The sequence below is a fragment of the Microplitis mediator genome, chromosome 2 (assembly GCF_029852145.1).
Source record: "Microplitis mediator isolate UGA2020A chromosome 2, iyMicMedi2.1, whole genome shotgun sequence".
NCBI classification, from domain to species: Eukaryota; Metazoa; Arthropoda; class Insecta; order Hymenoptera; family Braconidae; genus Microplitis; species Microplitis mediator.
In genome coordinates, this window is record NC_079970.1 from 4,988,568 (window position 1) to 5,014,612 (window position 26,045).

Genomic DNA, 26,045 nt, shown 5'->3' on the forward strand with positions numbered 1-26,045 from the left:
TAAAATTTTTACTATCAATCCGGTAGTAGTGAATATTATCTAGATGATTGTATAAATCATCTAGATCGTAATAATATTAATTACAATCCCTGATAGTAAATGTTATCATCCTGATAGTAATTTTTACCATCCTAATAATAACCGTTACCATCCTGATATTATTATCTCTACTAAAAAAAATTATAACACTAACTATCTTTGCATTTAAAAACTTTCGAATTATTCTAGATAATTGAAATTAAAAATTTAGGGTAATAAACACAATTACTTGATTTTCTGAGTGTACTACTTACTAGGGTGGGTTGAAAAAAAACTTTTTTTTTTCTTATCATGGGGGTAGAATTTGTACCTTATAAAAAAAAATTTTTTGAAGAAAAAAAAAATTTTTTTACTCAACATCTTGAGGTGGTCCACTCGTTTTTAAAATAAATAATTGATTAAACGAAAAAAAATTTTTTTTGTCCAAAATCATGGAAAACATCTAATAATTGTCGAATGTGATTTTTTTTTTACTTCACTTTCATTTTAATTCAAAAGAAAATGCTTTTCATTTTTGGATTTTTTACTTAAATTACAAAAATAATAGAAAAAAAATTTTTTCAACTTCTGACTTTCAATTAGCTTTCAAGGGGACACCCTACAGATTCTAGAACACCATGTAATTTTTTTCGTTGGGACTACCCCGTTTGATCAATTATTTATTTTAAAAACGAGTGGGCCACCTCAAAATGTTGAGTAAAACAATTTTTTTTTTCTTGAAAAATTTTTTTTTTTATAAGGTACAAATTCTACTCCCATGCTAAGAAAAACCAAAAAAAAGTTACTTACTATCCGCCATTATTTTTATGAATCTATTAATATTGACAAGGGATTTAAATCCAACACGACTTAGACAAAAGTATGGATATATCGAGATGTAGATTCCTCAATAATAAATACGCGGAGGTACCGAGTTTCGAAGCAGTAAATAAAAAAAGTTTTTATAAAACCAAAGAAACAAAATGCCAGTGCAATAGTCACAGAGTGTTGGCTTGACCGAGCCACTATATATATACACATATATGTATATGTATATCCGAGATTTTAATTAAAAATGTACATAAAGCATACAGAGCACTAGTGTATTATAGTGTAGTGGAGTAGGATTCGTTTTTCGGTTGAATTGAGACGACTGGCACATGAAGGACATTCATCGGTTTCCATTGATCGCGGCTGGCCCGATGATACAACGTTACCTATACCTTTGCTGTTACCCAAATGAACGCCGTTATTTTGTGTCTCTTGTCTCCCTGATCCACTACAACTCCATCCTCTCTCTAATTTTTTTTTAAATTGCGTATTTTTTCTAGACCTCAGGTCTGGCTTAAAATTTATTCAGGTCTAGAATTTCAAATTAAAGTCATCGTAATTATTATTTACGACTTATGACATAATGAAAATTGATGCGGGGATAAAATTAAAATTTAGATTTAGATTCAATTTAATAAATTATAAAGCAATAAATAATTAAATGCACTTAAAATAAGTGACTCTTTGAATTTTATTAATTAAAATATTCGAATAAAAATAATCGTACAGTATTTTAATGGGATTAATTTTGAACAATGATTTTATAACGACACTTGAAAAATGAGCGTTCAAAATTTTTTTAAATTTATTTAATAAAAAGTGAATCGTGAATGAATTAATTAATTTATTGATGAATAAAAAATGATAGAAAGTGAATAAAAATAGAGGATTATGATGACGACGTCGTAAAATAAAAATATTAACAAGTCAACACATTAAAGATTTATATTTATTTATCGATTTTTCGAAACATTAATATTAATTCTCATCATTAATACAGAGACGTACACAGTGATAGGATATATCTGTCCTCTATATCTGTCCGGGTCTCGCTCCAGCTCAGGTAGAATGTGACACAACAGCCAGATGACAGCTCTCGTGACAGCCGCATGACGTTTGTGGGCATCCTGGTAGGCATCTAATTATCGCTCAGCGTGCACCAACCTACCGCACACTCACACACCTTTGCGGGTGTTGTTTTACTAAAAGGCACTATTACGGGTACAAATATACACACAAGTTTATATAAAGCATCCACGAATCACCGCAATTATTCGCGACAACGTTACTCCCACTCAAAGAGATTATTTTTCAGCTCGTCGAGGGCCAATTTGACAACGGGGAAATTGGGACAGACAGAAATCAAGTGAAAATCGATTTTAATCGTCACAAAGCCGATCCAGGTTTAAAAAATACCCTTGTTTCAAACGCGCCGTGATTCAATCTGGGCTAAGGCCAAAGATTTATATTTCCTAAATATTTTAAATAAAACCTTTTTTTTTATCCTCTATAAATATAAATATTTTTCAATATGCCGACGTCATCCGGCAATACGATTGTTGAAAAGATTTATGTGTATATTAAATATATATAGAGTTAAATCGAAGGAAGTGATGATTTTATAAATAAATTTTTCTAAATCGGTAAAACTTGGTGTTAAAGTAAACGTTATATTCCATTTCACCATCAGCAACGATAATAATTCCCGGTAGTACGATTCGTCTATGTGTACACAACATTTTCCCCAGTTATCGCAAAAGCTCGAGAGAGCTCGATCTATTTACGAAAACACACGATATATATTCACCAGCGTATCGTTAAATGAATTCTTGCGTTAAACCCAAACACTGAATCTATTCAAAATAATTATCATAATAATTTATATCTCTTGATCCACAAATATATACTGTCTCTAATATACATTTACGAACAATAAAAAAAAATAATAATCATAATAATAATTTACTCAAGGTTGATTAAGTATTCGTATTCACGTACATATGCGGGAGTCGGTAAATATAAATGGACTGTGTATATAAATTTTCTCATCATTAGACGATCGATCGGCAGGACTTGGAAGTAGAATAGAATGTCGACGTAGCAGCCAACATAGCAACTAGTACCCTATACTTATATACATATATATATAAAATATAAAAACTGTTTGAGTGTAGAGAGCACGGAATGGGTATAGAGGACAGTGCAAGATCTAGGTGTAGCATTCTTGTGTATTTCTTCTATTCAGTGTCCTCTGAACTCCTCTCTGGCCCTCATGTACAATCCTTTTCAATCCTCGCAATTCTTTTCAATCCTCTAACGTCTAACCATGTAACACTGCACACATTCTTCAGCATTATATAGATATATAGAGAGCTATATATATTATTTACTCTTACACATAAAGGGAGAGACATAAAACAGACAGTGAAAACGTCAGTCAGAAGGAGAATCCCACTCACACTTTAAATATCTGCTCTGGGCTGGGGGCAGTGGCGCGTGTAGTTATATTTTTATCCCTTATAACTGGAGCGGGGTAACACGTCGACGACATACGGCCTTATCAAACGAGCAGAGCCTTTGTCCAACTTTAATTGAAAATATTGGAATAAATTTTCCAATAGACACCCGGAGGATGGAAAACTTTGGATGCTCGATAGAGCGAGACGAAATGACGTACAGTAAATAAATTTGAAAAAAAAAAAAAAAGGTAAAAATAACTCGAGAGATTCTCGCGGTTTGAAGCGACAGCTAAAGACACTGGTAGGCTGGATAAAAAATAAAAAAAAGGTGGAATAAAATAAAACTATTTTGTCTTTTGTACTTTTTGCCGTTTAACGAACACGCACTGTCGAAAAAAATGAAACGTCGTTCAGCGAGCGATTTCGAAAATATCTGGAAAAAAAATGTCCACTCAATGGGATGTACCGAGAATTCGAGACAGAAACACAATATAGCGGGTGTTGGTGTGAGTGAGTGAGTGAATAGGCAGAGCGGGATAGAATTCTCAAAACGGTGAAAATCGAGTGATCGACCGACATACATTCCAAGTTTTTTTTTTTCTCTTTCTTTTATGCGTACGGTGTGAAACAGCCAAAATCCATTTGTGCTCATTCGCACGCTGTGTATTCATTCGCTTTCCACCGAAACTTTCAATACTCAACGATTTTTTTTCTAACTACCCTTTCACTCGCGTTCATATTTCACCGGCATCCACATTTTATTTCACCTAAAATTACAATAATAACTCAAAAATTTTCTAAATACTCTGTTCCATCATCTCCTATCGACTGCGACCAATAGAACCAATAAAAAAAATCACATAACAATAAAAATAATAGTAATGGTTTAAAAAAGGTATCAGTTTACGTTGATTTTAAACGTGAAACCAAGTCTCATGAAGTAAATGCCGTGTTTGAGTTCACATGGACAGTTTTACATGGTCAATGCTCGTATATACAAATTCACATTTAAATAGGGAGGCGGAATGAGTGAGCGAGAGGAGTGACGAGGACGAAGACCGCGTTCGAGTGCTTGGGCGCTACCCGCGTGCCAGATCCCGTGTGTGTATATACATTGATAAAAGAGGGCAAGAGCGCGTGGCCGACTCGATAGAGCTGGAATTCAGTTTGCAAAACCCCTCTCCCCTTTTATCCTCCCTCACAACCATACACTACTACTATTTTATTCTCTTCCTTTACTCCCCCTATTTATATTCTCTTTCTCTCTCCCTCACTCACTCACTCACTCACTCACTGACTCGATCTATGAAAATATATATATGGGGGAAGATCGAAAGCAATTGGTACGTAGCACGATTGCGCCTACTCTACTGTAAATATTGCTCATGCAGGGTGTCGTGGATGCTCTGGTCCATGGAAATAATCGAGCACGAGATATTGAAACGTCAAATAATACCGCCTACCTTCATCCAACTTTACTTTGTTGCTGTTATTATTATTATTATTGATATTTTTATGTCCATTTTAAAACTCTGCTTTGATCGATTCGTCATAAAAAATTAAAAATTACTATTATCCAATTGACAGAACGCAAATAGCAATCACAGTCACAATCACAATCGAAATGACGTTTATTAGTTCTGGATGTTATTTTGAGAAGATTAAAAATCCGTGGGGTCACGAATTTACTCGCGATAATTTACATTGCTAGAAGCAATCGCGCCTTAATTAACGGGTATTAACGAGCGGACGCGAACGGGAGACGAAGAAAATGTGTGAACACACCTACAGCTGTGTGTGCCAGAGTGTGATGGTGGTGGTGACGTCGGCGGCGTCTGGCAGGTAGTGAACGCCCCCGTCCAAGTAGCACACCCAGCCGATCTGCCGCGTTATCCAAGTCGATCATTCAATTTCGCGCGGCAAATTGTCCGTGCCGGAAACTCATATCCGGGCGCTTCCGGTGCTCCCGAGTACCAATCCCCGTCTATCCCGTCTCCCGGCTCCCGGCTCTCGACGATTCGCCAGCAAGACCGTCGATTTGCAGATGAACGGCTGGAACTTGCTTCCGCTTATGATCGACAAATCGGCTGGGACCTCTCTCTCCCTCTCAAAGAGTATTTACATCGTTTTCATAAGGGAAACGAAGAGTAATCGAAAAAAAAAAAGAAATTATTTTACACTTTTTTTACTTTCAGATAAATTCTACAAACAATCTAGATCAGTTACCTTTTAATTTTTTTTTTTTTAATTAATCGTCACGTTTTGTGTTGCTACGGTTTCTAAGAATAATTCAAAACAAAGCCACAGATTCTTTGTCAATCGAGTAAATAAATAAATACGCGCACTCACTGTATGTAAAATAAATTATCTAGAGTTATCACCACTCGTCTAAGTACTTGAATAATTTTAAAAATAAATATTTGAACGATATAAAATGAACTTGTTCCTCATAAATTGGCTAGAATTAAATAAATCGCCAGAGGAACAGGAGCGTGTATCGCGTGTTGCTTTTAATTTTTTCATTACCCCTAGGTCTGATTATTTCGCGAGCTTTCTACTTGCCAGTTTATAATAAATAATAAATTATAATTATTACAAGCAATTTGCAGGTGAATTTGCGCTGTCGTGGCTGCACAAAATGCTGTACAAAATATATTCGTAGTCGGTTAAGTGAAAAAAAAAATAAAAATAAAATAAAATAAAGTTAAAAATAAAATTGTCGAATGGAGTGAATAGAATTTTACAGAGTGCCGTGACACTGGCGTTAGAAGAGAGCCATTAAAATTCGGCGAGGTGAATTTACTGGAATAAATTGAGGGAGTTTGAGCCTCGAAAGGGGAAAAGTGCAAACACAAGACTCTGTCCGGATGCCCACCGCGAGTATCTCTATATCTCTATGTAATACACTGAAAATCTAAAAGTTGTGCATTGTCAGTGAATAAACGGAACCGATTGTTGCGCCATGTCGATCACCCGGTGAAAAACTTTTTTAACACTTTTCTTTCTCTACTTTTATTTATTTTATTTTTTATTAAGCTGCATTGCTGTCTTACTTTCTTACTTACTTACTTTCTTTCTCGAGTTCGCGCCAAGTGGTTCAACTCAAAGTCACTCGTTCCCTCATTCTTTGTATGTCTGTGTCTCTATATGTATATAGAGAAATCTAGGCAAAAGAGTGAAGCGAAAAAATATTTTAAAAAAACTAAAAGGACGCGGAATAAAAAAAGTAAAAAGGGCAAAGGAGTGAGCAGCAGCAGAACGTTGGAGACAAATGGCAAACGACGTAGCTGGCACGTGAGTCTAGTCATATTACTTTCACCACTGGGTAAACCCGTAAAATTGTGTATCTCCACTGAACTGCACTGGTTACTCACTATATATCTTTCTCTCTTCTCATGACGTCATCATATACTATCATATATTTATATATATACGTACTACTTATTCTTTATTTTTCTTCATAAAAGATTGCGCTGATAAAACCTTGAACGAAAATTCACAACTATCAAACTTCACCGGTGCACTATCATATTTATATACCTATTTTTAGTTTTATTCGGTAAAACTCGAGATAGAGTTGGGAATAAAGCATGAGATATATTTTTTTTTTGCTTTTTTTTTTTGCTACAATAAAAAGTAAATAAATAAATAAATGGAAAATGTATACTGAGACATGTGGTTTTAAAAATCTAGAAAACGTCATGAGTCATGAGTTATTTATACGACGTTAAAGTGATAATTTATGATAATTATTTACTGTTTGAACGCGAGATGATAACCAGGGGTGACAGTTAATTGCGCAAATAATTCGTTTTGATTTCAATGGAATTTTATAATGAATATTTAATCGTTGGGTAACTAATTATTGAGGTGTATCGGCGCGATCGGTGGTGGGGAAAAAAAAAATTAATTTTTTTTTGTTAGCAGGGTTTTGATGAGAACAATTAATGAATACAATCAGAGCATAAATGTTGACGTTAATTGGCTCCGATTGTTGTGTGAAACTTACGTTATATAAATTAGGTCTCGTGGAAATGTCAAATTAATTTAAATGACTTTGTGAAAAATTTTTAACTTTAATTATTTCTTTGAGTGAATTTTTTATAATTCAATTTTGACAGTAGAATTATACAATAAAATTTAATTAAACATTCCAGTGATTAAATGAAATTATAAAAATTAAATCAATGAATTTATATAAAGAAGTTTTAATCCCGAATGAAGTTTCGATAATTAAATTATATAGTAAAATTTAATTAATAATAGGTTTGAACCAGAATCAGTATTAGTGAATCCGTCGACAGTAGACCATCAAATACCAGGAGGAACAAATTTTGGATGCATTAATTTGGACCGAAGAGATAGTTTTCCTCTGCCACAAAATGGCCGATCATCAAGTCTACGTAGACAAAGCATTGCTTTGAATGCCATTATTAATCATAGACGAGCTTTGATTGGGTAATTTTTTAAATTACAATAGTAATAATAATAATAATAGACTGTAAAAAATTGGAAGTCAATTCGAAGTGACTACGGATTTTATTTAACTCCGAATTCACTCCGTGACTCGGAGTTTGAAAAAAACTAAATCTGCATGCGGAGTGATCTGGATTTTATTTAAATCCGCATTCACTCCGATTCAGAGCTTTAATATTTAAATAAACTCCCCTTTGGAGTGAATTTAACTCCGATGGATTAAATAAATAAACAGCCACCTGCTTCGCATTCACTCCTCTAAATTTTTACAGTAGGGGAAGGAGAGCAAAAGGGTGTAGGGTAGGCAGAACGGGGTACCCCCAAAATTTTATAAAAAAAATTTCATTTTTTAAATGTTTTTTAAACATTCCAAAATTACTTTTGTAAATATAATTGAGCATTATTTTGAATATTTTTTGTTTACCCGGGTCAAAAATAAAACTTGATTTCGACTTGGTTTACCAAGTCGAAATTTGGAACTGTTTTTCACATGACAAACTCGACTTTTTTTTACGGAGATATGAAATGCATTGAGTTCTTGCCTTGGTTTAGACTTAACTAGCTTAATTAGTCACGATTTAGGACGAAAAAGTTGAAATCAAGCCGAAATTGACTTAGTTTAGAGTTATTTTTATATATTAATGCGGAAGAAAGGCGAATAAATAACTTTTTTTCGACTTGGTTCAGCAAGTCAAAAGTAAGGTGAATGACTATCGTGCTCGAAGTAAAGACGAATAAGTTCAAACTAAGTTCAAAAAATACAAATACGTTGAAATAAGTTGAAACTAAAATGAAAGAAGTTCAAAAGTTGAAAAAAATTGAATTTAAGTCGACAAAGTCGAGATCTTATCGAAAAATCGTCGGCAAATCCATAACTTCAAAAGAAAATAAGTTGAAGCGAGCCTGAATCAAGTTTTATTTTTGATCCGGGATAACTTTTTCAAAAATCAAGTGTCAGTCGAAAAATCTTAATGGCTTTTGTTCTTTTTAATGATAAAAACCAATAAAAATTTTTTTTCTTTCTTAGCATCCAATAATTGTGTAAAATGTAATTTTTCTTTATGTAAATTACTTACAAAAAAATTTAACTTAATCAATCTTATTAAATATGCAGAAATTTTTTTTTCACCTTTTTAAGGGGGTACCGCATTTTGCCCGCAAAAGTAAACATTTTTTTGTTCCAACTGCAACTGAAATTTTCGTTTATTTACTTTGAATATCATTAAAAACAAAAAGATTTAGCGTATTTGAGTCTTCGAAAACTTAGTATTTTCTTTTCTAAGTACCCCGCTTTGCCCCCCCCCCTACCCCTATATTTTATAAAAAAAGTATATATTAAGTTGATTAACTTTGTCGGGAGTGTAACTATTATTGTTGTTAAGTAACAAAAGATTGAAGGTGTGTATTATACAGAGTGAATAACACACACGTCAGTTGATGATTCCTGCAAGTGCTGGAGCCAGTATATTGACTTAAAGCTATTTAATTATAGCAATGCTAATTCGCTGTAGAAGCGGGAGCCGAGTGTATGAGAGCCAAATTGAGTTTGAACAAGTATACACAGAAACAAACTAAAGACCCACAACAATACGCAACGCCAGTCAAACACCGCAGACACTGATGCCGCCGAGGCTGCTCTCTTGTTTCGCGAAAAGCTCAACAGAATTATATTACACCGCGCGGATCGAAGCTAACGAAATAAAGCTTTTATGATGGAAAATCGATCATGAAAGGATCCCACGGCCATTTAAGTTTCTCACTTTATGCTCCCGTATATCTATTTCCATTTACTCCTCTCTTCATGCTCACTTTAATTATTTTCCTTTAAACTGTCGAGTTATTTTTTTAAAAAATACACTTTTGCAATAAAATATGAGTCGTTTTTTTGACCTCACGCCCAAAATATAAAATACAACCAATAAAAGTGCAATATTTCAATGGCTATTTTGCCTTGAATGCTTACATTTGTCATTCACAGAAATAAAAAAATTTTTTTTTGATTTGATAAACTGTCGGTTTGAGCAACAAATATTGTTTGTTAACATACACCGAGCAAAAAAAAAAAAAAATATATATATATATATATGTATAAATTAACTCTTTAACCGCCACTGGGAATACCACATTTCCGAGCTCGTTTTATCACTTTTTTACGAGTAAAAAATACAAAACAAATAACAATAATTTGGAGTTGCAAAAAAAAATTTACCGCCTTTGTTCTCCATTTGATCAATAAAAAATAAATAATAATAATAATAAATATGTAAAAATATTTAAAGTGTTTAAAACCCGATTACCAGACGTGGGAGGAAGTAATGACGGCAAATATTTTCCGCTATTACTTATAACGCGCGATCTAGAATAGGTAATTCCCAATCTATTGTAAAAAATTCAACCGTTAGACGTCATTTCAGCTGGTTCCATATGATACCGCATAAAATAGCTTTCAGCTTGAAAGCGATCCGATTGGAATCGATTTAACAGACAAAATCCGACATTCATTCTACTTATAAATCCGATTTAAAATAGAATAAGACTAAATCCCCGCCCAAAATAGAAAAAAAAATAAGTATCACACAATTGATTATTTATTTTTTCAATCCGAAAGTTAAATAAAATTAATTTGTTAATTACACCGCGCACAGTGTTGGTCTAAAGGCTGTAATGAAATGAACTCTGTTAAGTAGAGCGCTGATATCAGGCATCGGTAGTAACCTGTCTTTGCCATCTTGTGTACCACAAGATCAAAGTCCCGGACAAAGCAACAGCACAACGACATTTGCGGGAAACCATGACTCGTGTTCACAGCATTGTGATGGCAATACTGATTATCATCAGCCTTATACCAGAGGATCATCTCAACACAGTTCTAAGCTACTTCAACTCACGCCAGTCAATACTGCAGCTATACCACTGAGTGCTCTGGAAACCTCTAAATGTAATTATCAGTTATCAATTATATATAGTATATAGTACATACCCAGCGCTGACATCAAATTAATCATAATAATAATTAATCCACATGAAATGAATGCACTATAAATAATTTTGGGAGTGAACGCGAATTAAATCCGGAGTGAAGACTGACCGGATGACTATTTATTTATTTTATCCCCTAGGAGTGAAATTTACATGATACTGAAGTTTGCCGACGTCTAATAATTTTTGGATTTTCTTTTAGACGGTAAATTATAAAAAAAAAAATTTGAAAAAATTGCACCTGTAGTGTTTTAAATTTTCTACATGTGCATATTTTTTATTTTTTATTTTTTTGTAATCGATTTGTTGAAAAAAAAATCCGAAAATTTTTAATTGTCTGCTAACTTCAGGATCATAAATTTATGATACTGAAGGCAGCCGACGTCTAATAATTTTTGGATTTTTTTTTAGACGGTAAATTATAAAAAAAAAAAATTTGAAAAAATTGCACCTGTTGTTTTTAAAATTTTCCACATGTGCATATTTTTTATTTTTTATTTTTTTGTAATTGATTTGTTGAAAAAAAAATCCGAAAATTTTTAATTGTCTGCTAACTTCAGGATCATAAATTTATGATACTAAAGTTAGCCGACGTCTAATAATTTTTGAATTTTTTTTCAAAGCAATGAATAATAAAAAAAAATATTTGAAAAATTGCACCTATAGTTTTTTGAATTTTCTACCTGTGCATATTTTTAGTTTATTTTTTTTTGTAATTCATTTGTTAAAAAAAAAATCCGAAAATTGTTGATTGTCTGCTAACTGCAGGATCATAAATTTACTCCGAAGGGGAGTGAACGCAAGTTGAAATAAAATTCGTAATCACTCCGAATTGACTCCCGATTTTTTAGTTTTAAAAATGGCGCCTGGTGCCCTGTTTGATTCGTAGGTAAGTCAAATAATTGCCACCGACGCAGCGGAGTTTCATCCCGGCATCGGAAAGAAAAGCATCGGGCGGAATTAATATCAACGGTCAGCACACTTTATGCTAAACTGCTAATAGTTGTTGGGGTGACGGTTCCAGTAACGGCCAGTGTAAGCCACCGAGTGCCTGCTGCCCTCGATCAGGTTTGTGGTATAAATATATATTCGTATTTATGGATCCTGGCTTTCGGTTTACATTAATAATAAATTATATTATGTGTCGACTAGTGCTTCGCGAGCTCGCCTTTATAAACGCTCCTAAATTACACTTTATGATGATGCGGGCTGTAATGACCCTACGCAGATACTGAGCCATCAGTGCCATCAATACCCAGCTGGGTTATTGCTTGTATACATTTTTTCACTTATAATTTTATTATTCTGTTACCAGGGATTTTATTTGTATTTGTATCTGGTCAGTGTGGGATTCGTCATCACAATGTACACTATTTTGCTACGAGATAAAGCTGTTAAAAAAATGCTAACACAGAACAGAAAAGACGGAATGGCTTTTGTGCTGGACGACTTTAATGGAAAACGTCAAAGTTTTCAGGTAAAATTTTATTTTAAATCCAACAAAGCAAAGCAGTCAAACTTTTAAATACTTAAAGTTACTGGGGCAATATTAATTAACATAAAAAAGTGGTTAATAAAAGCGATAGGGTTCAAATAATTAAAAAAAAAAAAAATTCAGTCGGTCGGTCGGCATTTAAAGCAGCGGGAAACTCGATAGACAAAATGTTATGTCGGGTAATTCAAAATACCGATAATTGTTGAACGGAAGGGATGTTGCAGAGGGTAAACAAGCGTCAAAAGAATTAAAGTAACAGGTAACAGTAAGAATTAAAAGTAAATAAAAATGAAAAAAAAAAATAAACAGGCACAGCAGTATGGAAGCTTTTGTCTGCGTCTGGGTGCCATTGGGTTCGGAGCGGGCTCGTTAGTGTTTACGGGATTGCAAATCGGTGCTGCTATTGCCTCTGCTGGACCATTCAAAGCGATTACACCAAGTGCGAGGCTTCTTTTAGTAACCGCTCAAATGCACTTTATATTTTTGAATAGCAAAGATCTCGAGCTCGCTAAGCACAGCGCTCTTGCTAAATTAGGGCTCATGCATATGATTGCTACCAATCTCTGCGAATGGCTCCAGGTATTTTAAAATATATATTTTATTTTATATTACGATTATTATTATTATTATTATTATTATTATTATTATCATCATTTTACTTATGAATAGGCACTTGTAGAGGAGACGAGACATGAAATAGCACAATTAGAATTACACGATCATGAGCTCAATGAAGAGGGAATATTGAAGACGCTTTTAACAGACGCAAGTCCCTTTTTATTTCCTTGTACTATTGAATTTAGTCTCATTTGCGCAGTTATTCTTTTTGAAATGTGGAAACGCGTTGACAGAATTATTATCGTTAAACACGACGGTTCAACGAGGTCATTACATCAATTGAGCATTGACTGCAGCAACGCCCACAAAGGACTCTTTGGAGGGATTTTAGTTATCGCAGCGACTGTCCTCAGTTTAATAATGTTTTTTGTCCTAAAAAAATCTAAACCGAAAATGGCTATTGAGCAAGTGACTGCTTTAGAAACAGCTATTTTAATTGCGGGTAATTATTTTATACTTTATATATTATGTATTACACTGGGTGGTGGTAGAATGAAATAACGCCGGAGTAGGCTGTGTTTAAATACCGGTGTTAAATCGGTGTAAAAAAAATTCCATGTATAGATTTACTGTAGTGATCGAGTAAGTAAAAATATTCACAAAGTAAAATATTTTAACACCGGGAAATTTTTTTAACACCGCACTGTAAAAAGAGCGGTGTTAAAAATGGACTCATTTTAACTCCGCCCGGTGTTAAATGGGAATTACACCGATTTAGAAGATAATTCTGAAGTTAGTAGACAGTTGACAGTTTTTACAACAAATTAATTACAAAAAAAAAAAAAAAAAAAAAAAAAAATGCACATGTAGAGAATTAAAAAATCTATAAGTGCAATTTTTTAAAATATGTTTTTTTTTATAATTTATTATTTAAAAAAAAATCCAAAAATTATTGAACGTCGGCGAACTTCAGTATCATATTTAGGAGGCGTAATTCAGCGGTGTTAAAATACACATGCACTCAAACACACACACGCACGCACACACACATATGCACATTCCCAAAGTAAAATATTTTAACACCGGTAAAGAATATTTACACCGGTGGTGGCGTTATTTTATGATGCTGAAGTTAGCCGACGTCTAGCAATTTTTTGATTTTTCTTTAGAACGATAAACTATAAAAAAAAAGTATTTGAAAAAATTGCACTTATAGTTTTTTTGATTTTCTACATGTGCATATTTTTAGTTTTTTTTTTTTTTTTTGTAATTGATGTATGGAAAAAAAATCCGAACTTTTCTAATTGTCTGTTAACTTCAGGATCATGTTATTTTCACGCCGCGTTCGGGGTTAAAATTTAACACCTACACCGCTTGGACTTACCCCGGTGATTTTTTACAGTGCGGATAAAGAACACCGAAAATGTTAACACCTACACCGCCTGGACTTGCCCCAATTTTTTTTTACAATATAAAAATAAATAGTTAATATAAAATATAAAATATTTCTGATGGAAAATGTCAAAAAAAGTTTTTTCAAAATTTCAAAAACTAGAATTGAATTTTAAACTTTCCTGAAGCTTCAATAAATAAACTTTTTGAATTCACAAACTACCACAGCATTTAAATGCCTGCATTTAAATTTCAATAGAGTTGAAACTAATAATCTCATTAAAATGTTTAAAGACTTTTTAAATTTCAAATAAATATTATTTGTGTACTTATGTAACCACAATACGATAAAATTAATAATTATAATTTTAAGCGCTTTTGTAGTAATAGCGGAAGTAAAAAGAAAAATAAATAAAAATATTAAAGTTTTAATGAATTAATTTTAGGTGGAATCGCATCTGTAAGTTGTGCATTTAAATTACGACGTTTAGAATTGAGGAACACGAAACCCGCACCTCATCTTGACTCGACTTTGTTGGCAGCCGCACAAGCGGGTGTCTATCTCCATTGTTTATTCGGTGCAGTCGGCGGGATATTGACAATGGGCCCAACTTGGGTGCTATCACTTACTGCTGATTTCATCGCTTTGATTCAAAGCACTAGTCAAACTCTTCTAGTCAAGGTATACTACATCACACACCACAGAATAATACTTAGTTTTGTAGTAGTGGTATTAGTTGTCGTAGTCCTTTGATATTTCAATCAACTACACCACCAATCAATATACAGTACCAAGTAACTCCGCTGTTGTTGTAGATTGCCTGGAGAAGACGTTCCTCCTCGACAAAGAAGCCCGGCAAGGAGATCATAACCTTCCTCATAGTCGTCAACATCGCGCTGTGGGCAGTGAACACTCTGGAGAAATCCCGCGCGGACGTCAGACCCGACCATCTTAAATTCTTCGGAGTCTGGGCCTGGACCATCATCACCCACGTCTCGATGCCTCTGGCGATATTTTTCAGGTTCCACTCGGCGATTTGTTTGTTCGAACTTTGGAAAAGTTGCTATAAATACAAGCCCCCGATTCCCCAAACTCGCCCATAATTTTTGTTATTCTGTACTTATACTTTTATCGATCTAATAAAATATACATCCTGGTAAAATAACTCGAGGCTCCTCAATTCCATCCAAGTTATAATCGTCCGATATTTTTAAGTATTCCGTTAACTTTTAATAGAGTGAATTTTTTTGAAAAAAAACATTCGCAGAAGCTGATTAAATATTTAATAAAAAAATTTGTGATAGTCGTGTATGAAAAGAGATTGGGCGGGTTATCGGGCAAAGTACTAGGTGGACATCGACAGTTTGATACGGTTTGCGTTTTACGGGTTACGGGTTACAGTAAACACATTTGGGTGGCAATCACGTTGCGAAGTGACCGGAGGAAGCGGGACCACGACGTCGAGGAGGACCAGCCGAGGATCAAGTACTGAAACAGATGAGTGTGAGTACGATAAGAGTGTTGTTGGGCTGTGTTGTGCTGAGCTACACTACACTAGGGGAACATAATATAGACAAGAGGATGCTGCCGTGTAGGTGGTTGTATATTCGGTTATGGGCACAGTGTAGAGCTGGCTGGGTATAGAGAAGTGAGTGCGCTGGTCATTGGGTCGTTACTGAAGAGCTCTCGTAGCAACCCTTTGTTGCTGTTGCTTCGTCACCCAGCTGAGTGTGTGCTCGTCCGAGTGGGATGCGTGAGGGCTTCATGATTTAGTTGACCAGCTATTGAGTGTTCATCTTCTCTTCGGCTACTTCTCAATCCTTCCACTCCATTACCAGTTTACTTTGCCGTCTGAGAGATTTTTCGTAAATAGTCTATCGAATTTTAGTTGCCGCTTGTAATTTTATTTTTATTTCATTTATTTTTTTTTTCTCAGGATGGAAAAAGAGGGGAAAGAAATTTTTTAAGGGCTGGAGATTCTGGAGCGAGAGATCCTGCAGAACCTTTAGCTCAATATAAATGTTTGGTGGTAAAAAGGAACAAGTTTTGTAAAAGGAGCAAATGCATCAACCGGGAGGACGATGACAACGGGCAAAGAAAAGAATCCTTGATATATCCGCCAAACACAGCGGGCTCCCGCTTACACGTCTTGTAGATTTATCGAACCCGGATAATAAATGGGCTCTCTGTACGCTAAGTCTCGGTGGCGAGTAAACGCCTCTAAATAATACAACACGTCAATGCAACAACCGCAAGACATCTAAATTATTTATTTTTCAATAATAATAAAAATAATGATAGATTGTCTTTAAATATATTTCAAGTTTAAGTTTTTTTTAATTTTAGTTTAAATAAAGAGGCGTCGCAGGACCCCAATTTCGAGGACAAGGGTTTCAAATCGATGAATATTTAATTGCCATAAATAATTTATGATTGACTGAAATGTTTTTAGATTAAAAAAAATTTTTAGTTAAAATGAAAATGATCCTGAAGTTAGATGATACTGAAATTAGCGGACGTCTAATAATTTTTGGACTTTTTTTTAAACAATAAATTATAAAAAAAAAAATATTTGAAAAAATTGCACCTACAGTTTTTTAAATTTTCTACATGTGCATATTTTTAGTTTTTTTTTTTTTTTAATTTAGTTGTTTAAAAAAAATTCCGGAAATCACTAATTGTCTGCTAACTTCAGGATCATGAAGTTAGCAGGCAATTAACAATTTTCGAATTTTTTTTAAACCATTTCATTTAAAAAAAACTAAAAATATGCACACGTAGAAAATTAAAAAAACTGTAAGTGCAATTTTTTTGAATATTTTTTTTTTTTATGATTTGTCGATTTTAAAAAAATCTAAAAATTATTAGACGTCGGCTAACTTCAGTATCATAAATAAAAATACGTCCATATTAATTACTACCTAGTTTTATTCAAAAACCAATAATTAATAAATTAATAAAATGTCTATCGAGTTGATTTTTTTTTATGTATTCAAATTAATAATTATTTAAATAACGATACTCAAATTATCCGAAACAATAATTCAAATTACTTTTAATTATGAAAGCAGTTCAAACGCCGGAAAATTTTAAAGTCATTTTAAAATTTATTGAAAATACTCTCGACTGAATAACAATATTATTATTATTTTAATTTCCTATTGTACGATTGATTAGAATAGAAAATTTTTGTTACCGACAAATTTTATATTTAAATACTTGATCACAGACCAGTTTTTTTTTAAATAAAAATTATTTATCAAGAAAAATATCTAAAGCTTTACTGTTAAAAAATAATTATAATAAAACTTGGGGATTTTAATTCTTAATCTAAATTATCAATGAGAAAAAAAGTAACAAGTAGTTTATATAAATTTCAATTAAAAATCGCTTATAAACTCGCAATTATTTAAAAAAAAAAAATAATAATAATTTCAGTAATTATTTCCGATTTAATAAAATGATTGGCTCTTGACACAATAAAATTTTAATTAAAAGAAAAAAATGACAAGTGCTGGTACTTGAATAAATATTAAATGACAAGTGAAAAAGGTAAATTAAAAAATGTCGATTTAGCGGCGGCATTTAATTCGATTGACAAACGAAAGCTTTAGTTGCTTAGACGAGATATTAAAAATAAAAAATATAAATAACGTGAGATGGAATTAGTCGCTGAGGGTCGGGCGTTTAGGGCAGACGCAGAATTTTGTTTCCGCCGGAAATGAGGCCTTGGTGGCTACCGATTATCACCCCATCCCTCACCAGCTCGCCCAGTCTTAGTCGCCGGGGGCGACCCTCTGCAACCTACTGCTCAGCTGGGAGTCGAGACCCGACCACCCTCTTCTCCTTCTCTCCCTTCTCTTCCGTCTGCCCGTCTCTCCGTTTAGCGAAAATCGTATTTATATTCCATCTCCCGCGTTCACCAGGTAAACGACAGAGTCGCCGGCGAGCACTAAAACGAACCAGTAGACTAACAAGTTTTTAATAAAATGAGAAAAGAACTTTACAAATTAATCCAGCACGTGCATGAACAAGTCTTTTATATTTTATTTTATTTTATTTTATCACTGATGGACTCACGCATCAGAGCAGCGAATAATTCAACTAAAGATTTTAATAGACGGATAAAAAATATTTTAAGTGGGTAGAAATGATCCGGGGTAATCTTTGGATCTAGCGGAGGCTCACGATATAATTAGGCGGTGCCACATAAGCAGAAAGTGAAGCAAAGAAAATGCGAAATATAATTGGGGCTGTAAAGATCTGGCTCAGACTATTGGTAAGATGAGCGGAGGAGAAGATCGAGACACCAGCGAACGACTTAGGTAATACCTGCTGGTCTACAAAGATGTCATTTTCGCTGTATCACTGGATTAGAAGCCGCCTTTTACCTGCTCTATTTACCCGCAGGCAAACTATTGTCCGCTTAAAATCTTGAGGATCAATTCCATTACACATAATAGCTAGTAATTCTTTTTTAAACAATTGTTTTTTTTTTCTATTTAAAGTCAGATTTAAATACTGAATCTACATTTTTTTTACCGTTAGTAGAGACGGCTGAGTGTGATGGTAATAAATTGAGTCGGAGAAATATTTTGGTATGAACATAAAATTATATTTGTTGCTAAGAGAAGAAAAGGAGCCGCTGAATGGAACGGGAACGAGGCAAAACTTTTACATCCAGTCTCTAGTAAGACCGGATAATCGGATCATTCAGACGTTATATAAAAATGAATTAAAAAAAAAAATATTTAAAAAAAAAAATTCAATGAGACACGTTCGCACATCTCGACTCGCAAATACGTTTTTACTGTAACAGCTAAACGTGTTTGGTCACTGGAATACTAATAATATTTCCAATTAAATAGTTAAGGTAAAAGATCTAATACCCGATCACTGCATCGGCGTGATTGGTCACTAAATTACTAATAATATTTAAAATTAAATATTTGAGGTAAAAGACCTAGTACTCGATCAGGGAACTAGTACTCGATCACTATGTGGACGTGATTGGTTACTAAATTACATGTACCTGAAGATTGAAACGTTTTTCGCAGAACGAAAATAAAAAAACAAAATGATAAGCAGGGTAAAGAAGTTTGTGCTTAATGATAAGAATAAAATAAAAGAATTCACACAAATTTTTCTATATCAAAATTACAATCGCGAGCAAATTCACGTGAATTAAATTAAAAAATATATTCAAATATCGAATGCCATAAAAGAATTTGAAATTGAGGTTGTGACAAAAATATGTCAGTAAGATAATTAGCAAGACCACCAGCAAAACAAGCAGCAAGACAATTAGCAAGACCGCCAGTAAGACAATTGTCTTGCTGATGGTCTTGCTAATTGTCTTGCTGATTGTCTTATTAACATATTTTCTTCACAATCTTAATTTCGACGGCTTTAATGACACTCGTCATTTGAATATATCTTTTAGAAATTTCTTTGAGAAATTTGCGCGAATTTTTTGACTTTTATTCTTATTATTGAGCACAAACTTCCGTACCCTGATGATAAGTAATAAATCTACTGGATCTAGATTTCTGAGATGTTCCCCATAGATGCTAGTATGTCAGCCAAAAATTTCAGGCCACCCTTAGCCTCCGAAACTACCCCTTGTCACCCTTTAGCAGTCAAATTACATACATTTTTTTCATTTTCATTGACCGAAAAACCTTACGATCCTCAGGTTAATTAAATTACTAATATTCCAAATTAAATATTTGAGATAAAACACCTAGTACCTGCGCAGGGAACTAGTACACGATCACTCCATGTATGTATTGGGTCACTAAATTACTAATAATATTTAAAATTAAATATTTGAGATAAAAGACCTAGTATCTGAACAGAGAACTAGTACACGATCACTCTATGTATTTGTATAGATATATTTAGTAAAATTTAGATACACAAGTACATGAGTGATCGAGTACTAGTTCCCTGATCGGGTACTGGTTCTTACCTTATAATAAAATAATAATTACTGGAGATAGTCTTGGAGATAATAATGTTCTCATTGGATTAGATTAATGAAAATTTATTATTTATTTTAAATATAGATGTACTTTAAATTACACAAGTATTAATTAAAAATTAAGAAAATTTAAATTGTTTCTCCGACACAGCAAGTATCGATCCTACATGCGTTTGAAATTATGACAATACAAGAGGCGATACCAGTCTTTACAAGACGATTTTATTATTCATGATGTTAAAAACTTATGTTTTATTATCATTATTATTGTAACTTAAGGTTTTTTTATGTTTCAAGTGTTGATTACTTGACCGAGTAATGTTTTTTTAAAGCAACGTCTAGTGACCGTACCTGAAAGTTTATAAAAAAAATAATTAGTAATTAATTTGGTAAGTAATTATGGTTTAATTTGAAGCCAGTTTATCAAGAATAAATATAAATAGTTGAGTAAATAATTGCTAACGTCGAAACGTTTCCTCGGGTAAAACTTTAATGAGCTTGAAAATAATTATAGACTAGACTATTTACGTACAATCGAAATAAAAATGAAACAATATAGAAAATTAAATTGTTAAATAATCGGTAGGAATAGAAACATAGGATGATTATCGATACGATTTGACTAATAAATTAATTTGTCTGGCAGATTAAAATTACTTGTCGTTTTAATCTTAAGTCTGATGAATTTTGAATATGAAAATTATCTGGTCAGTTATTGATTAAAATTATCAGTAGACAATTTTTCTGCGATATTCTTAGTAAATATTATTTGGAAATAAAAATAAAAAATATTTAAAAAAAAACTTACTTTTGGAATTCCCACTCACGATTATCAAGGGGACAGACTTGACGTGTTTTAAGCCAACGGGAAATACAATGGAAATGAAAAGCGTGCTGGAATGAAAAATATAAATATTAAGTAGAAATTAAATAATTATTGAGAACTACTACTGCAATTACGTCATTATCGTGTTGTCTCAATTTAAGATTATGATAGTGAATTTGACCGACGTTTACTAATTTTTGAATATTAATTCTTAAAAACCGATAAATTATAAAAAAAACAATATTTCCAAAAATTGCACTTATAGATATTTTAATTTCCTATATGTGCATATTTTTAGATTTTTTTTTTTTTTTAATTAATTAGTAGAAAAAAAAATCAAAAATTGTTAATTGTCTGCTAACTTCAGGATTATTCATGATCCTGAAATTGACAGACGATAAAAAAATTTAGAATTTTTATTTAAACAAATTAATGACATAAAAAAAAAAACACTAAAAATATGCACATTTAGAAAATTCAAAAAACTATGGGTGCAATTTTTCCAAATATTTTTTTTTTAATTTATCATTGAGAAAAACAATCCAAAAATTATTAGACGTCGGCTCACTTCAGTATCATGATTATTTATGAATTTTTTTTTCAACAATTTAATTCACAAAAAAAAAAAAAAATAAAAATATGCACATGTAGAAAATTCAAAAAACTATAAGTGAAATTTTTTCAAATTTATCGATTTAAAAAAATTATTAGACCTCGACTAATTTCAGTAGCTTCTTAATTTATATCTATTTACTTAACAGTTAATGTTTTATTGATTTAAGTACGACATTTATGTATTTTGAACTAGTAATTAAGTCTACCAATTAAATCTCTTTACTTGTATGGTTAAGGAGAGTCTGTTACTACAGATTTTAGTCGAAGCTTTTCTCTCAAACAAATTCTATAAGCGCAAAGTTAAAAACGAGGCTGATGCATTACTCAATAATCTAGGGCATGTTTAGAAATTAACGTAACGTCTGCGTTCATAAATTTCTGATTAAACCAGAGGAACAATTCGACTTCTCAAATGTTTTTCTGAATACACCCTCAGTAATCTACGTTTTCATTTTTAAAAAACGTTCATTTGTTTAAGAGAAAACCCTGGACAGTTTCCATTATGACCCTAAACTTGACGGACAATTAAAAATTTTTTCTTTTAGTGGTTGAAAAAGTTGGGGAACCAACCAACTGAAGTAAAATGATCGTTATAAACATTAAATAATAACAAGGATTTATATCCTTGTAACTGTGATTAAATTTACCAATTGAGGACTAAATTAATTTAAATAAATGAACATAACAACATACATTGCAGACACCCCAAGCTACTGTACATTCCTCGCTGGTAGCGGATGCTTGATTTGCTTGGCACTCGATACACAAATCCATTATGTGGTTTCTACAAATAGCGCAGTTATCAACAACAATATCTGAAAACAAATTCATTTATTATTATCATGACTAATTAGGCATGAATTTTCATCTCTGATTAAAGTAAAGGGAACAAATACTGACTGTGGAGATTAAAATTTACATTTATTTTCATGGAATTTATGAGAAAATAAAAATAAAAAAAATATTAACGATGCGGAGAATGTAAATAGAAATTTTGTCAACTTACCCCAGGCCCAAAGTGCTACTGCATTCCACTGAAAGTAAAAAAATATAATTTTGATGATAATAATAAATATATAAATTCAGTAAATAAATAAATTGAAAAAATGACTAAGCATTGAGTTGTAGGTTAAGAATTTTGTTGGTAATAAAAGTATGTTGGGTTTTGAGTTCCATGGGAAGGTTGATGATGACAATTTATTTAGCACTCACCTTTTTTACTTCAAAACGTTTTTTGTCGCCTTTTCCACTGCTGGAAGTGGGCATGTCAATTTCTTCCTCGTCAACATCCATTGCTGCTGATGCCATTTTTTTAATTTTGTCTTTTGTCTATATCTTGGACTTGGACACTTTGTAAATTTGAGCCGAAAGTGACACAAGTAGACGATAGAAACACAAACTCACGAATGCCAGATATGAGCTTAGTTCCCGCGCTCACCGGAAGCGCTGGAGTAGAGCTCCATTAGGCGGTAAATTTAAAAGTGATCGTTTCAACAGCAGCGTTCGGGTCTGCTTGATTATAGTTTCGGCCGATTTGAATTTTTCTTCATTACTCACAATACAAAAAATTCACCTTTATGAATTATTCTTATTACTTGCGCGGTAAATTTAAATATTCGAAAAATAAATGATTATAAATTATGAGTGTGAATGTAGCAGACATCAAACGAATTCAAAATTATAAATAAATAGAGTAAATAATTTAAAAAATAAAATTTGAGAAAAATGCGCATTCAAAAAATTTTTAAATTAATAAACGCATTTTTTCGAAATATTATTTTTTAAATTATTTATTCTATTTATTTTTAATTTTAAGTTTGTCTGATGTCTGCTACACTCACACTCATTTAGAAATTAGAGATAAATTAAAAATCGAACATCAAAATAAAATGGTGGCAGAATATGTTGGAAAAAAATTTTAAATATTAAAAAAAAAAACACTTGAGTGTTTGAACAAACCTTGGCGGAGAAATAATATGCAAAAGGGTGTCCTAATACACTTGGAGATTTGAATTAAATTGCTCCAAGTGTATTGCAGCTAAAAAACGTCACTTAACTGCTATTTCCCACCAGACGATGCCAGATGAATTTGCTCAGGAACTAGGAAGACATCAGCATCAGCCATCAGCAACACTTCACACCAACACTTAACACTCGCGATTTTACACTACCACTGAACACTGAATACTTTACACTAGCACTCAACACTTAATTACACCACAGATACTCTGCACAATTTAAATTAATAAAAGATAAATTTTCCAATCACTGCACAATTTTACACGACGCCACTGCAATACTGTTTCAATTCAAACGTAAAGAACAAAGAAGGATCTGGACCACTACTGCCATTGTCGATGATACTGACTGCCGCTATCGAACCGTCAGTTGATACGAAGCAATCGATTTTGCGATTCATCGACCGCCCCCACTTTAGCAAACATTTGAACGTTGAATACAGTAGCGCCATCTTGGCGCGAAATTTCAAAATTGAAATAATAATTTTACTAAAATTTATTTGTGTCAATAATTATGTTAATCAGACTAAAAAATATACTCGAATTTTTTTATTTTCATCAGTAATTTATTAATTATTCTTATTACTTGCGCGGTAAATTTAAATATTCGAAAAATAAAATTAGAAATGAGAGAAAAATGTCACTGACATTCACTCTCATTTTAACCGATGACCTGAAACGAATTTTAGTTTTTCGCGACCGTTCAAAAATAGTAGAATCGGTAAACCTTTCAATTATTTTCTAGCTTCCAACTGATTGTTAAAACTTTCACACATCTACGAAAGTCGCAGTATCTTCAGTGACCTTTTGCACTCTCAGCAGATTATTTGAATTATTAAAATTGTATCAATAATAAGTTGACAGCTTAGATAATATTTAAATTTATTATTAAACGTCTCTACAGGATACAAATGAGAGGACAACATAAATTTTGGATATTATTACTTTTATAATCTGTTATTACTTACCCATAACATATATTTATACATACATATATGTACACATACATATATATACATATATGTCATGTGGAACATTAAATATCATAAATATTAAATATTTTATGTATTTTAGCGTAAATATATATTTGTAAATATATATACTATATATATTTATATATGTTCGATATAATTTATCATAGCGTATCCTTAAATTTATGAAATTATATATACGCTCGTGAAACACAGGCGCACATCTCAAAAAGAAACGTCCACTTTTTTTTTTATAATCATAATTATAATTATTATTATTATCATAATTACTCTTTATCATTTTCCTTCTCTCAATAATTTATATGATGCATTCAGAATATTACAATTTATGTCCACAGGTATGGTTATCATTATCATTTAATATTAATTATTATTTGTTTCGGTGTAGTTCATAAAGATCATTACACAGACTATCACAAAATTGATTGCAGGGGCTTTACATCAGTACCTATAATAGTCCACCATAATCTCCAACAAGCCCACGTCTATCCACATCATCAATTTATAATTTACATCTCATTTATTTCTTCAATTATCATAAATTTTACTCTTTCCAAATAAAATAAAAACGTTTAACTCTAGATTGTCAATCCGTCCCAACTCTCATTACCACCCTGATTAAACAACTGAATTCGATGGAATTAAACAGAATTAAATTTTTAATTCTATTTAATTCAGATAAATTCTGTCAATTCGGTACCTAACTTAAAAATGAATTCTGTCTAATTCGGCAGGAAAACCAGAATTTGTCCAAATTAAAACGAATTTAAATAATTCTATTCGGTTTAATTCTGAGTAATTCGAAAATAATTCTCCAATTTCTGGTTCTGAATCCGAATTAAACTGAATTAAAACGAATTTGAAATTTTTAAATCGGTTTTATTCTTCTTAATTCAAATTCAAATTTTCAATTCAGTTGAATTCTGTTTTGCAGAATTCGATAGAATTAAAATTTTTAATTCGGTCGAATTCAGTTGTTAAATCAGGGCACACAGTTGAAAAATTTGGGTTAAATTTAACACAAATTACACGTCCCAAACTGTCCACTCAATTTTTTGTGTTAAGGGCATTCTCAGACAGTGCCCCCCCCCCCACTTTTTAAAAATATGTAATGACTTTCAACTGTCATAACCGTATTGAAATTTTATTAATTAATTAAAAAAAAATTAAAACCTTAATTGAAAAAAGGACAACGTAGTCGTAATTTCGTTGAGATATAGAATTTTTAAAAAATTACTTACAATTGATATCAATTGGGAGTTAAATAAAATTTTTTGAAGAAATTTTAGCCAACAAAATTTCAAAATTCGAATTATAAAATTGACATGACGATTTTACGGAAATTTATTTAGGGAATTTGTTTAACTCCTAATTGATGTCAAGTGTAAATTATTTTTTTTTA

At 32.3% G+C, this 26,045-nt stretch overlaps 2 protein-coding genes across 2 annotated transcripts; one reads left to right on the forward strand and one right to left on the reverse strand.

The window, feature by feature from the left end:
- Nucleotides 1-5,609: 5,609 nt before the first annotated feature.
- LOC130663710 (proton channel OtopLc-like) lies at nucleotides 5,610-15,361 on the forward strand. The gene is made up of 9 exons (XM_057463122.1): nucleotides 5,610-6,602; nucleotides 7,575-7,766; nucleotides 10,472-10,722; nucleotides 11,653-11,831; nucleotides 12,079-12,240; nucleotides 12,568-12,837; nucleotides 12,928-13,318; nucleotides 14,655-14,890; nucleotides 15,025-15,361. The coding sequence occupies exons 1-9, from the start codon at nucleotides 6,580-6,582 to the stop codon at nucleotides 15,310-15,312; spliced, it is 1,992 nt and encodes a 663-aa protein (XP_057319105.1). The 5' UTR covers nucleotides 5,610-6,579; the 3' UTR covers nucleotides 15,313-15,361.
- Nucleotides 15,362-20,239: 4,878 nt separating this feature from the next.
- On the reverse strand, nucleotides 20,240-23,034 carry LOC130678746 (RING-box protein 1A). Its single transcript, XM_057486188.1, has 5 exons — nucleotides 22,846-23,034; nucleotides 22,640-22,667; nucleotides 22,327-22,448; nucleotides 21,001-21,086; nucleotides 20,240-20,543 (listed from the first exon to the last, which is right to left on the reverse strand). The coding sequence occupies exons 1-5, from the start codon at nucleotides 22,939-22,941 to the stop codon at nucleotides 20,531-20,533; spliced, it is 345 nt and encodes a 114-aa protein (XP_057342171.1). The 5' UTR covers nucleotides 22,942-23,034; the 3' UTR covers nucleotides 20,240-20,530.
- Nucleotides 23,035-26,045: the final 3,011 nt, after the last annotated feature.